Genomic DNA, 15,716 nt, shown 5'->3' on the forward strand with positions numbered 1-15,716 from the left:
TTTTCAATGTTCATCAAACATGAAAACATTTGTTCACATGAATAAGATGTTGAAAATTAGAGGAATATGTTTCAAGCTTTCTGTGAGATTGCAGGAAGCTTTTCTCACTGATAACTGAAGTGTATCATAAGAATTTTTATTGAATTTGACTTTTAATGTCCTGTCATATTTCCTTTTAACCAATTGCTTTTCTTTTTACAGGCTGATTAAACTGCCTCAACTTTCCATGCCAAACATGAAACTCTGATGCACCAGTGCACTGAACCCTCAACAATTCTCTTGTGGCCACCTGGCTGCACAAGCTTATTATATATGCCTCAAGAAAGTTTGGAATATTGTGGTATTAGGCATGTTATGCTGTAGGGCATGTGTAGCTTTGTTATAAGTGCTAGAAAACACTTTATGCACAAAAGTAATTTAATTACTTGTTTACAGTACTGCAGATGTCACTGCATACAGTCTGTTGAGCCTGGGGTGAAATATTCCATTTCAGGTGAAGACTGGTAGTAGTGTATACAGCGCAGTAGGAGCTTCAGCTACTGTTTACATTTCATGTTCAATGCATATTTTCCAATTTGACCAAGCCAGAATTGTGGCATTGATTCAGAGTGGGCATACACAAGCAGCAGTATCATGCATCAGAGGGGTTACCAGAAGTGCAGTGTCAAAAACATGAAAAAGATACCATGAGACCATGATTTAACCGACAGACTGAGGGTAACAGCACCACATCATGATCAGTATATCAGTATAAAAGCACAGAAGAGACTAATTTCAAAAGATGAATTCTTGAGGGCAACCAGAGGCCACGTATCTGCACAAACTCGGCTGCATAGTTCCCAATTAAGGTCATTTCGACTGATTTGATATATTCCGCTGGAGAACTGTCATCATGTTGAGAGGACACGATGGGCCATCCAACATCTTAACTGGGGGTTAGATGAATGGCGTAATGTCATGCTTGCAGAAGAAACACGATAATCATTTAGGCCAGATATGTGCAGGCGTAAAAGACGTGGTGGAAAGTACCAGCATGTTCAAGAGGTTCATGCATTTGGAGGTTGTAGTGTAATGTTTTGGGCTGGAATTATGCATGGCCGTCAGACACCTTTGAGGGATGTTAAATGCCCAGCGATATACCAATAAAATTCTTTGACAACTTGTACAACCCTTTAGGGATGAATATGGTGCTGAATTTATTCTAGTCAACCACAATGCTTTCTCTCATCAGTGAGGAAATTCATGAGAGTGCAGGTGTCAACCATATGAATTGGCCAGCTAATTCACCGGACATGAACTGCATTGAGTATGCATGGAGCAGGTTGAAAACAGCTGTTTTTGATCATCCACAACCTCCACAGACATTCCCAGATCCCTCATCAGAGTTGGCTAGAAGGAATAGGACCTTCTTCCTCAAGATGACATTTATCTACTGATCACAATAGTATCACAGCGTGTCCAAGACCTGAACAATGCCAGAGGAGGCCATACATGGTACCAAGGCAGAGTGAAGAAGAGACAACCCCCTTCATGATTCTAAACTGAATCTACAGCTCTCATGTTAGGTGCATGAACTGATCAAAGATGAATAAAAACACATACAAAAGATGAACACAATGGTAAGTTAGAATAGGCAGAGGGAGCAACAGAAAGGAGAAACATTATGACACAACAGAGCAAGCACAACCTTCACATATGTTACAGTACTCCTCTTCTCTGCAATCTAGATCTATTTTCTTATCTCCCTAAAAGTTTGTTTCTGCTACCCAGTTTCATTAAATGAGGAATAACCTCACTCCTTGAGGGACCATTCTTGAGAGATAGGCATTTTTGATGTGAGGAGCATGGAACAAAGAGAAATCCAGATAAACTCAAGAAAAGGGACACAAACTGAATAGGCAGCAGAAGATGCAAACCTAATACCGTACTGACAGTGAAGGAAAAATTAAACCTGCTGATAATTTTAAAAACAGTTTTTCTTCTATTATATCAAGGACAGCAAGTACTGACATTTCTTTTAATATGTATTGTACCAACCAGATGTACCCATTGAAGAGGTTAGTTTTTATATAATTGCAGCAGTAATGCCATCTAGTAGAGATGAGTGGCAGCAGAAGAGATGGAGCACACCTGAACTAACAACAACAGTCAGTCAGTTATTGTTAATGTTGATCAGTTTTAGTGGCCTAAGGTCAGCACATTTAGTTTTCTTCCAGATCGGCGATATTGGAACGTCCGAGGTGAATTAAATCTCTTATTTCCTCCTCGTTTTCATAACTCTTTTCTCTTATTCTTTGAGTGATTGTTCCTTCAGGTTTTCCTTCCAATCTTCATAATTTTCCTGATCAATATGGACTGATAACCACAGGGTTTTTCATGTTATAAAAATCATTGCAACAACAACTGCTGCCTTTGTGAGTTTAGCTCACTGCCATGATGACTGAACAATGTTTCCATGTCAACAATACCAGACATTGCTAGACCTAGCAATAAAAATTTAAATCCACAGCTTATTTTCAATCATTCAACTGGGTTAGGAACGGAATGGATGAATGAAGCCCCAACCTAGCGGTGAGGACTGGAATTATGCCGGCTGCCGAAGCTTGTCGCACTCCTTTGGGGCAATGATTAATGACTGCCAGATGAAATGAAATTATATTTGGAATGAAATATGACAGGGAAAACGGAATACCCAGAGAAAAACCTGTTCTACCTCCACTTTGTCCAGCATAAGCCACAGCTGCCTGAGCCACAGAGGCTTCAGACTTAGCATAAAAATCCAATTTTGTGAATATCTCTGAATGGTAAAAATATTCCTGAGACATTAATGATCTGAAATTGTAGTTTCTATAACTTTTCTTACCTGAGTTTTTATATAAAAATATTTTTTGGAGATTTCTTAAGTGTGTAAAAAAGTAATACCATATTTAAGCGTGTATAGACATAATATTTTGTAAAACAAAAAGGTAATCACACTTTTTCCTGGTTAAGGTGCTACAAAATATCAATACTGTCAATGGTTTGGCTGCCTTGAATTCTACACTGCACAACCTTGAAGGGGGTTGGTTATGCTGCAGGTAGTCCCAACTTCCACTACCCAACAAACCTGTTCGAAAGGTTTTACTGGTACTGTATGTACCTAACCATAGTTCACTGAGGGTTTTGAAAGTGTGAAGGTTGAACATGGGTCATGTACAAACAAGTTATACAGCACAGTTCAAATTAGAGTTGGTGAAATATGCAGAATAAAATGGTAAGAAACAGGAAGGAAATAAAATATTGATCCTAAGAATGTTCATCGTTGGATGAATCAGAAGACATCTCTTGAAAAAAAACCAATAGAAACAGACAGGCCTTTTGCGGTAAGGAAGAAAAATACCTTCAGGTGGAAACAGAGCTGCTAGTATATGTGCGCAGAAAAAGAGCTCAAGGTTTTTGTTGTATCTGTTGAAATGTTTCAACTTGAAGCTCAAAAAATAGCCAGTTTAACAGAACATTTTGTCTACTGAATTCAAAGCCAGCTATGAATGGGTAAGGCATTTTATGAAGCAACATGGTCTGACAATAAAGCGGCGGACATCAATTGCACAATATCTTTGAAAATATACCAGGAGGAGCTACTCGAGTTTTTAAAACACGTTATCACGCTTCGAAAGAAGAATGACAACAACCTGGCGGCCATCAGAAATGCTGACAAAAGACCTCTGTGTTTTGACATGCCAGGAGATAACACAGTAAACGAGCTTGGTGCTAGTACAGTTCAGGTGCATACAGCCAGTGTGGAAAAACAAAGGTGCTCTGTTACGTTTAGCAATCGCTGCTGATGGGCACAAACTTATACCATACGCTATTTTTCAGCGTAAGACTCTCCACAAAGAAAAGTTACCATCAGGTGTTATTGTTCGAGTGCAACAAAACAGCTGGATGACTGAAGACCTCTTCATGGACTGGTTAAAAACACCTGCACCCATGTTCGATGTTTGTATTCTACAGTTTTCAAGTTCATGTGACAGATGGCATTAAGGAGAAGTGTCAGCAAGAAAAGTGTGATATAGTGGTGATTACTGGGGGATTGACTGGAATGTTGCAACCTCATGATGTTTCTATCAACTACCCTTTCTAGGTAAATTTGAGACAACTGTATCATAACTGGATAAGCAGCACAGCAGAAACAACTCCAACTGGAAGCCTTAAGAGAGCTTCCCTTTCATAGATGTGTGAATGGATTGCTGCGGTATGGAAGGAAATATCTCCAGACATTATTCACGAAAGTTTCAAGGCAACATCAATTTCTAATGCAATCAACAGAACGGAAGATGACGCAGTGTGGTGTAGGCCACATCCCATACTAAAAGTGAATCCAGTGATGAGCAAAGTATTAGTGAGTGATCAGCAATTCAGCAAAAGTAACAATTCAGGTAATAAAAATTTTCATAAATGATTTGTAATTTTTTCTTTTTCCGAGCATTAGCTCCACCTTTGCTTTACGTCGCACCAACATAGATAGGTCTTACAGCGATGATAGGATAATTGTTGGGATAACGATAGGGAAAAACTAGAATAATAATGTTATTTGCTTTATGGCCTACTAACTACTTTTATAGTTTTCAGAGACGCCGAGGTGCCGGAATTTAGTCCCACTTGCCAGTAAATCTACCGACATGAGGGTGACATATTTGAGCACCTTCAAATACCACCGGACTGAGCCAGGATCGAACCTGCCAAGTTGGGGTCAGAAGGCCAGCGCCTCAACAGTCTGAGCCACTCAGCCCGGCCAAGGAAGAACTAGAAGTGGGAAGGAAGTGGCTGTGGCCTTAGTTAAGGTACAGATGAAATGAAATTATATTTGGAATGAAATATGACAGGGAAAAACAGAATACCTGGAGAAAAACCTGTTCTACCTCCACTTTCTCCAGCACAAATCTTACATGGGGTGACCAGGATTTCAACAATGGCTTGCATGATTAATGATGACAGGTACGATGTAGTGTAGAAAAATCTGTCTGCCTGTTATATACAGAAAATGGCTAAACAGAATTTTTCAAAACTCTGTATTTAAGCTCAGGGATAACCAAATTGTGCACTAGGCTATACATAATTTGATTAGTCTAAAGTGTTGTAGCGATATTAAAGGGACCAAAACAGGAAATGCCAAATTTCTCCATCAGTATTAGCTGTATTCAAGAACTGTGCTTAATCAAATTTATGCTAACTGTAATTTGTGATCTTTTATGTTTCATGCCTCTTTGCCATACAAGGAACAATAACAGGGATATTCATGACTAAACTGCTGTATTTACACGTGTACACTATAGGCCCCACTTTTCATTTTAGAAATTTATTGAGCAAGTGGTCGTGCGGTTAGGGTCGCGCAGCTGTGAGCTTGCATTCAGGAGATAATGGGTTTGAACCCCACTGTTGGCAGCCCTGAAGATGGTTTCCTGTGGTTCCCCATTTTCACACCAGGAAATTCAATTATTTAAGATGCTGGATTACTTCTTTGAGTATTTACTACCATTTCCTACTTATATATAATAATAGAGTTTTGTACATTCTTTGGAGATATATGTATTTCTAATTTATAAAAACTTATAATTTATGCCAACTTAGTTTCTCACAAAAGAGTAGCAAATGAGAATAGATATAAACTAGAGGATTTTTACACATTTAAGGAATTTAAAACTGTTAAATTCTGAGCTATTTTGGAAGGTAGACCTTTCAAATCAACAATGTGAAAAATTTTGAAAAAAATGTTTTTATATTCAAGTTACACAAATTCTCAAATTAAAAACACTTTCTTTTTTCCTAAGACTATTGTTTAACTTTGAAAACCTTACACATTCATTGGATTACAAATTTAGGCAAATGGAATATTATCATAAAAATTATGGTGGTCTCTCTCCAAAGACTGTTTTATCTTTTCACGGGGAGGGGGGGCGGGGTGGGGTGGAAACATATATATGTTCCATTCAAATTTTTTGGCTTTACTAGCCAAGGAGGTATATAAATATGCTCATAGATGGCAGAAGTTGTTCCTTCAACTCTACTGATGAGGGAAGTCCCTTCAGTATCTTCAAATACTTTTTCTCCTGTTAGTCAGAGTTGCATAATACACATGATGCGCGACGCGGTTTTTTTTGTTCGCGTACTTATTACATATTTTTGTGGTTTTCTGGTGAAATGATGTCACGAAAACAGATTAGCGATACTGATATTGTGTCAGTATTTGATGATACAGATAAAGAATTGTTAGATTTTAGTGTATGTGACTCTGAAGTCTGAAATTCTTTCTACAGCTCATCTGAGAGCAACGACCACACAAGTGACACTGGCAGCAACAGATTGGATCTGATGTAAGTAACAACAGTCCTGGAACTACGACTATTATTCCTGTTCATAATATTGATCAAAGGCCAATGTCGCCATGAAACTTTGATACTCAAACACACCCTATAGAATATTTATTTGTGTGGAGCGTGGGTTCAACTTCTGTGGCTATTCTTTGTCAAAAAGTGGAAAAATTAGTCAAACAAAGACACAGTAAATGAAACCAAAACTTCACTGAAAGTAGCTTTCTGTACATATATTTCATAATAGTGGACTAATGTGTCTCTGCATTCAGGAGACATGCAAGTTCGATCCCCACCGTCAGCTTTCCTGAGAATGACTTTCTGTGATTTCCCAATTTCACTTTGAGGCAAATGCCACGGCAGCTCCTTTTCATAGGCCAGAGCTGTTTCTTTCCAGCTACTTGGCCAATTACATTCACCGTCATTCATTTAATCTTCATTAGCTCCTCAACTTAGGATGACATCGGGAAGGTCATCCGGCTGTATAAACACGCTATATAAATTCATCTCACCTCATCCCCCGATCCATTTGCAGGAAATGGGACTAATGGGTAGATATACAGAGGACAAATTTGTACTTAATATTAACCATTGTCAGATCATATCATAGAGTGTCCCTTGTGCCATTCTTCCAGTGAAAGAATTTGAGACGATATTTATTTTTTCTTCAGACCACTTCAAAGTTGGGTTTCTACTCAACAAGGTATGTGATTAATTCAGGTATATTTTAATCTTCTTAGTAAATTTTCCAAAATTTTTCATGCATTTTTTATTTTTCAAGTTATTTTGCTGCCTACGGCCATGAATTATGACCACCCACATAGTTTTAAGGCTTGAAGATCGTCAAAAAATTTTTTTCTTCAGTTTGATTCTCTCCTTACGCAGATCAGGAAAACTGGAAAGATTCTTGAGAACACTTGTTTTACTTTTTCACTGAGGAAGTTCAGTCCACTCATCAGAAAATTTCAGTTTGTATTGGATGTTACCATTGGGCAGATATCAGCAGACCTTGACATCAGTTACACATCGATCTCCTACACACCTTCCAGGACTGATACTGCTGTAAAAGTGCTGTTCATCAAAACATTAGGAAAAAAATCATGCTGTAATTATTCTACACAATATGGTTTTGGTGATTTTCTGGTTTCTCTGCACTCACGACATAGCCAGTACATTGATTTGTTTGTTCTTTAGTCTCCACTCAATAGTGGAGTGCATGGAATCTGCTTCCATCTGCATGTGACCTTTCTGTAAGCATTTCTGCTCTATAGTTACATTGTTAGTGAATGAAATATGCAATAATGCATTAGAAAGTGTCATGTTGTGGTCTTGATAAGAGCAATAATTGCTGAAAATCACAATTTTCTCAGACAGAGGGAGCTGAAATGGCACAAAATGTGAAATTGTGCTTGAAAATTAATTTGAACTCTAGCCAACTTCAGTTTTATTTCAGAAGAATAAGTACCAATCTGTTGTATTTATGTTGAAGATTGTTAAGTTGTGGATTGACAGTTTCATCTTATAACATAAACTTGACACATTTGACGTTGGGCATAGCAGTAAGTACTGAAAATGCACTGTAAATATTATGCATGTTGGGTTCTCTTCACTAGATTGTTTTTCTTTCCTTGCCTTTCCTTTTCATTACATATAGATTTCATAAAGATCATCACTCTGATTTCCTGATTTAAATGGTACAGACATCACACTCACCCGTAGCCATCAACTTGTTGAACAGTTTCGGGGGGACAGGATTATGCAATAAAGTTATATATTAATGAAATATTTAGCACAGCTATTAAAACAGAAGGTGATAATGATGTTAGTATACTACATCAGCTTTCAATTACCTGAAAATTAAATAAATACCTGGTTGATTAATTTAAAGTCTGAAGAAATATAATGTTAGGTCTGTTAATTCATTCTTGAATAGTATTGTATTGTTTATCAATATTTGATAGTACTGTCATCATCCTCCTCCTTTCCCATTATCCACCTTCCGCTAGATTGGGGCATTTATGGAACTTCTCCACCTTCCTCTCTCCTTCCACCATACCTCTGCTATCATTTTGTCCTAGTCCAGGTTTTGTTTTCTTGCACTCCTCTTTATTGAATCGATCCACCTTGTTCTAGGTCTCCCTCTCACTCTCTTTCCCTTGAACTTCATCACCTGTTTACATGTCCAAACCATCTCAGTTTATTCCCATCTATTCTCTCATTTAGGTTTTCTTTTCAGGTTTCCTTACTTACATCTTCATTTGTCACTCCGTCTTTCCTTGGATATCCTATGATAATTCTTAGGTATTTAATTTTACTGCCTTGAATTCTACTTTCATCCCTAATTGTCATTGTCCAGGTCTCAGCCTCTTAAGTCAATATGGGTGCAAAATACATTTTGTAAATTATCTTTTTATACTTCCTTGGTACTTCCTTTGTCCAGACAAGCTTTCTTGCATTCTGCTAATCTCCCTGTCCAACTTTGTATTCTGCATTAATTCACTCCCTCAGTATTTGAAACTGTCCAGTATTGAATAGGTAGAAACCCTTAGCTTTTGTTTTACATTATATTGCTCTTCAATACAGAATAATATGAAATTTATTACCTATGATTCAAGGCTTTGGCCACTAATTTTTACAATATCTTTCCCTTGTCTTTCTCCTCTTGATATCACCATAGTCTTTCTTTTCTCTGCACTGATTTTTATAGCATACTTTTCAATTTTCTTTTCAGTGTATCAAGTTGCTCGTGTACTTCTTTTCTGTTAGTTCTCCAGACCACAATATCATCTGCAAATAGCAGTACATCTCCCTATTCCCATATGCTTCCTTTGCCTCCTTTACAATTTTGCCCATAACCAAACCAAACCAAAAATCAAACACCAACTACCATGGCACAAGAGCCCCAAAGGGTCTTGGCCTAGCAAGCGACCACTGATCAACCCGAAGGCTTGCAGATTACAAGGTGCAGTGTGGTCAGCACGATGAATCTTCACACCTATTATTCTTGGCTCCCTAGACTGGGGCTGCCATCTTAGCATCAGATAGCTCCTCAATTGTAATCACATAGGCTGAAGGGATGTCAAATCAGTCGTCAGGTTCAGGTAAAAATCCCTGACCTCCAGGAATCAAACCCGGGCTTTCCAGGTAAGAGGCTGGCATGCTACCCCTATACCGCAGGGTTGGCTTCTGTCCATAACAATTAGAAACAAAAGAGGTATTGAATAAAATTGTATAAAATGTTAATCATAAAGGGTTACTTCATTCTAACATCAAAATAGGTACAATATAGAAATTTTCGTAACTCCATCTGCTTGAAAACTTACTTCATAGATAATATATGCATGGATTTTTAGTTACAGTATTGAATCATTAATTGTTAGGACTTACTTTATCAAAATTTGGATAAGTATTCGGGAGATAGTAGGTTCGAACCCCACTGTCGGCAGCCCTGAAGATGGTTTTCCATGGTTTCCCATTTTTTAATCAGGCAAATGATGGGCTGTACCTTAATTAAGGCCACGGCCGCTTCCTTCCCACTCCTAGCCCTTTCCTTTCCCATCGTCGCCATAAGACCTATCTGTGTGGTGCGACGTAAAGCAACTAGTAAAGCAACTAGCAAAAAAATTTGGATAAACATGATACACAAAAAAACAGTAACCACAACATTGGTATTTGCATTACAGCTTGTTTAATTTCTTGTTTGCAGTTATGGGGTTTGAGAATTATTTATTCTATAGATTGAAGAAAACCTCAAAAATTGAAAAAGAAAAAAATTGTGGTTACTAGGTTTGCTAATTATAATTAGAATGACGATTGGCTACCATCATGTTCAAAGTATGTGGCCTCTAACACTACCAACACTAAAGGCCATACAATAAATAAATACCTTCAATGTATCTCCCTTTTAAGGCTAATTATCAATTCAAACAGTGCTGCCATGATCAGAAGCATTCCAGGAAGTTATTTTCTTATAGCATGTTCAAGATGGACTGCTATTCAGTTTGATCCTCCAGCACCTGAAATCTTCACCTATTCAGCTGTGCTTTCAATTCTGGAAACAGGAAGAAGTCACAGGATGCAAGCTCAGTGAAATAGGTAGGATGTGGCACTCGGGTCATGTTGAACTTGGCCAAACTATTGAGTCAGGAAAACAGTATAGGGAAGTGTAATGTCATGGTGAATGAATCACTTGTGTTTTCACCACTGGTAAGGTCACTTCCTCCTCATATCCTCCCATAAACATTTAATAATAATAATGTTACTGGCTTTTATGTCCCATAAACTACTTTTATGGTTTTGGAGATGCCAAGGTGCTGGAATTTTGTCCCATAGGAGTTTTTTATGTGCCAGTAAATCTATCAACACGCGGCTCACATACTTGAAAACCTTCAAATACCACCGGACTGAGTCAAGATCGAACCTGCCAAGTTGGGCTCAGAAGGAGAGTGCTTTACTGGTCCGCGCAACTCAGCCCAGCCATAGACATTTCAAAGACATTTCAAAGCAGCATTAACCATTTGACTGTCTTCATGCATAGTCTGATGCACTTTTGCAACCATTTCCTACAATTAAGTGGGCACTGGGCAACCAACCATACACAATCATCAATCGATGCTCTGCCATCCCACATTGGGTATGTCCCATAGCCTCCTCCTCAAAAGCTGTCTTGATTTCATAATATTCTAAAAACTGTTTTCCCTTGCTTGAAGCTGTCAGTGGAGAGATGGCATGGAATGACATCAGTAGACAAATAAGTTTGAGTGGTGTCTTTAAAAGTAGCAAAGATCACAATATGAAGATAAAGTTGGAATTCAAGAGGACAAATTGGGACTGGAATAACTTACCAAGGGAGATGTTCATTAAATTTCAAATTTATTTGCAATCGTTTAAAAAAAGGCTAGGAAAACAACAGATAGGGAATCTGCCACCTGGGTGATTGTCCTACATGCAGATCAATAGTGAATGATTGAACACACTGTTCATGTAAATCCTTCATTTCACCATTAGCATGTTAGTGTACCGCCACTCCTGACGCCCAGAACAAGCTGATTTTCAGTACACCAATTCATCATAGCATGGCAGTACTGCTTTTGGAAGGTAACAATGATTAAAAGGACTTGTATGAATACAAGAGGTACATTCTGAGAATTAAATGACTATACCTTGTACTGTAAAAATGATGATGCTTATTGTTCAAAGGGGCCTAACATCTAGGTCCTCAGCTACCTGTATAAATGAACAGACCAAACAAATCCCATGGCACTACAGCCCTGATGGGCCCTAGCATATCAAGTGACTGCTGCTCAGCCTGAAAGCCTGCGGATTATGAGGTGACATACTGTCAGTACGACAAATCCTCTCGGCTGTTATTCTTGACTTTCTAGATCAGGGTCACCATCTCATCATCAGACAGCTCCTCAACTGTAATCATGTAGACTGAGTAGACCTCAAACCAGCCCACAGATGCAGATAAAAATCTCTGACCTAGCCAGGAATCAAACCTGGACCTCCGGGTAAGAGGCAAGCATGCTACCCGTAGACCACAGGGCCAGCAACGTGTAAATGTAATTTACCTGTTATAAGAATTTATATGGTAACAGAATAAAATAACATGCAAAAAATAATAACATACAAATAAGAAACAAGGTACATTAATATATATTTCACAACTTTATCTCTAACTCTCTGATCATTCTCCTGAACATAACTTTTATTGAGTCTTATGCTTCTTCTTTCCCTTCTTGGGAGAAGATTCCACTTTAGACTTATTAGCTACACGTCTACACATCCGAACTGTCAACTTGATAACCAGGAATAAAATACAGAGAAGTACAACAACAAAAACAACAATAACAAAACAAACATCCAATAGCAAGTACTGGACCAAGTTAAGATCTAGAGCTGCAGATCTTAGATGTGGAGCGCCACCATGTCTAAGGACATACTCTGTCCAGTATACAGCAGTGTCTAGAACAGATTGAGGACGATCATGGTAGATGCGTGATGCTCTCTTAGCATTTTCTTGGTACCTGAAACAAAATCATTCAGTTTCACTGTACCTTAAACAAATCAAGTCATATGTATAAAGATATGAACATGCAAAAGGAACACATAATAGGATAAGCACAATGACAGGGCAGTGTGAAATGTCAAAATGCCATTCTACTGCCTCTACATTACCATTCATATCATAACCCACCAATATGTTCGCTGGACTAATTCTGACATTATTGTGCTAACTTCAGTGAAACCACAGTGTTAAGAAACTTAAGCTTTAAATAATAATAATAATAATAATAATAATAATAATAATAATAATAATAATAATAAACAAATAAAGTAGAGGAATTCTGGACACTCTTGGATGATGAATTATCTAAAATTCCAAAATCAAATGTGGTGATATTACTTGGTGATTTCAATCCCCAAGTAGGAAGAGAAAGAATTTATAGACCAATAGTGGGAGAATATGCCGCACACCAAAGAACAAACATCAATGGAATGAGATTAATTACCATCTGTAAAAATTTCCAGCTGAAGTTAATGTCAACTTTCTTCAAGAAATTGTCAAGGAAAACTAAAACATGGATTTCTCCAAATCCATTACTAGGTGAATTTCAACTGGATCATGTAGCTGTAACCAAAAGAAACATGAAAGAACTTATGAATGTCAAGGTAGTAAGAAGCAGAAAATTTGATTCTGATCACTAATTGTCTAAAATCAAACTAAAATTATTACCCAATAGAAACCACAGAAGAAGGAAAAGAGTAAACATATAAATATAACACAAACAGACTTCAAATTACACAAGAAACATTGGAAGCATTTCAGGAAGAAATAAAAGTATCACATCATGGGAAGTGGCAAGATTTATCTAAAGAAATAACCAATGTAGCCCAGAAAACATTTGAACTAGTCAAACCTGAAAAGAAACCTTGGTGGAATCAAATATGTGAAGATGCATTACAAGAGAGAATAAAACAATGGAAAAAGTTTAAATCCTCTGGAAAGACTGAGCACTATGACCAATTCAAACAGCAAAGGAAAGACACTGCTAGAATAATAAGGGGAGTTAAAAGAACTTTTGAAAAATCACAACTTATTGACCTGCAAGACAGTTTTGTTAAAAATAACTCTCGAAACTTTTACCAGAGTTTTAAGAGTCAGTTAAAGGGGTATCAAGCACCTAGCTTATGCTTCAAAGACGAAAATGGTAGACTTGGCCTAAGCAATGCTGAGAACTGTGAAATACTTGCAAAGCACTTTGATCATCTTTTAAACTGCCTTGAACCCGACCATAAGTTGGAATTCCCTCAAACAACTGAAAATCTGGAAGAAGATATACCACCCACTGCTGAAGAAATTAAAGAATTAACAATCTGAAAAATAATAAAGCTAGTGGAGAAGACTCTATAACAGCTGAACTTTTCAAATGGTGTCAGTAAAAAATCATTGAAGAGCTGCTGTTAATCTCTGAAGATATTTGGAGAACAGAGAGGATTCCAGAAGAATGGAAAGTGGCTCTAATACACCCATTGCATAAAAGAGGGGACAAACAAAAGGTTGATAACTACAGAGGCATCTCTCTTCTGCAAATCGCATATAAGGTATTCTCAAAAATATTGCTGAATGGAGTAGAAACATCACTTGATAAGCAACTGGGTGAATATCAAGCTGGATTTCGAAAAGGTAGATCTTGTTCAGAACAAATATTTAACTTAAAATCCATAATTCGCCATAGGATATTGAATTCAAAAGAGAAACCATAGATAAAACAATTCGTGAATTTGGAGTGAGAACTAAATTGGCAAACCTAATACATGAAACCCTTACTGACACAATTTCAAAGGTAAAATTTATGGGTGAGATATCCAAACCTATTAAGATAAATACAGGGGTACGGCAAGGTGACGGTCTGTCACCCCTTCTACTCAACTGTGTTCTAGAGAAAATTGTAAGAATTTTGAACGTAAAGCTTAAAGAGCATAACATTTTGCCGGTAACTTTGAGGAGAAAAAACAAAGGCATTGAAATAAATTGCCTAGCATTTGCAGACGATTTCGCTATATTGTCAGGAAACCTAACAACTGCAACAACACAAATCAATCTCTTGGAAGAAATAGCCAACAAGACAGGTGTGACAATCTCCGTAGAAAAAACAAAATTTATTACAAACATCAAGAATGCTCCAAAATTTTTGGGAACAGATATTGGTCCAGTAGAAAGAGTAACGAAATTCAAATATCTGGGAGAAATAATTCAAGAAAATGGTTTAGAGAAATCTGCAGTAGAAGAAAGGGTACACAAGATGGAAAGAGCATATGGTATCACAAAGAATTTTTATAACATAAAGTGTCTATCTAAAAATCTTAAAATAATGCACTACACTACAGTGGTGAAACCAGAATGCTTATACGTAAGTGAATGCCTGGTACTAAACTATAGATTAAATAAACTTGAGGTACTGGAAAGGAGAATCATGAGAAAAATCTTAGGCCCTGTGAAAACAACAGAAGTATGAAAATTAAGATCTAATGATGAAATATACAGGAATACAGAAAACTTAACAGAAACCATAAGAAAAAGAAGACTGCAATCTTTCGGACATATTTACAGAATGGATGATTCCAGATTAACAAAAAGGATTTTCAAGTACCTTTGGGACAAAAAGGCAACAACTAGCTGGATTCAAGAAGGAAAGAAAGATTTAGAAAGAAATAATATAAGAGAAGAAGGAACTACGGACAGAGAAATTTTTAGAAAGAGGGTAGTAAGTATCGAAGGATTCCAAGGAAGATTGAACAAGAAGCCTGGTGCGAAGTGGTCCGAGGACAGAAGGAAACAGCATAGTGAAAGGATGAAAGAATATTCGAAGGAGTGGAAGAGAAAACAACACAGTATGAAGAACTGAATTGAAATTGGAACGTCGTCCTTAGCAGGCCTCATGGGAAATAATAATAATAATAATAATAATAATAATAATAATAATAATAATAATAATAATAATAATAATAATAATAATAATAATAATAATAATAATAATAATAATAATAATAATAATATCATCATACATGCATCTTTATTACAGACTGTTATGCCTTTCAGCATTCAGTCTGCAAACATCTGAATTAACTAATTGCCTCCACAATCTTCTATTTGTAACTAACTCTGTGGCCTTGTAAAATCATTAGAAACCAAGTCCAACCATCTCGTCTCTACCTCTACTTCTCCTATCTTCCATGGTGGAGTCCATTATTTTCCTAGGTAACATATCTTCCTCCATTTGCTTTGCATGACCCCACCACCAAAGCATTCCACTTCCACCATCAAATTTTTTCCCCTCTTAGCCTTTATCTCCTAATTTC

General features: G+C 37.2%; 1 protein-coding gene across 1 annotated transcript in view; it reads right to left on the reverse strand.

The window, feature by feature from the left end:
• Positions 1 to 11,990: 11,990 nt before the first annotated feature.
• Positions 11,991 to 15,716, reverse strand: part of LOC136877421 (UDP-glycosyltransferase UGT5) — a 53,931-nt gene continuing 50,205 nt past the window's right edge. The window contains exon 5 of the mRNA XM_067151444.2: positions 11,991 to 12,379. Coding sequence (XP_067007545.1) covers positions 12,061 to 12,379 — 319 coding nt within the window. The 3' untranslated portion in view covers positions 11,991 to 12,060. The remainder of the gene's footprint in view (positions 12,380 to 15,716) is intronic.

This window comes from Anabrus simplex, chromosome 7, assembly GCF_040414725.1.
Source record: "Anabrus simplex isolate iqAnaSimp1 chromosome 7, ASM4041472v1, whole genome shotgun sequence".
Classification (NCBI taxonomy): Eukaryota; Metazoa; Arthropoda; class Insecta; order Orthoptera; family Tettigoniidae; genus Anabrus; species Anabrus simplex.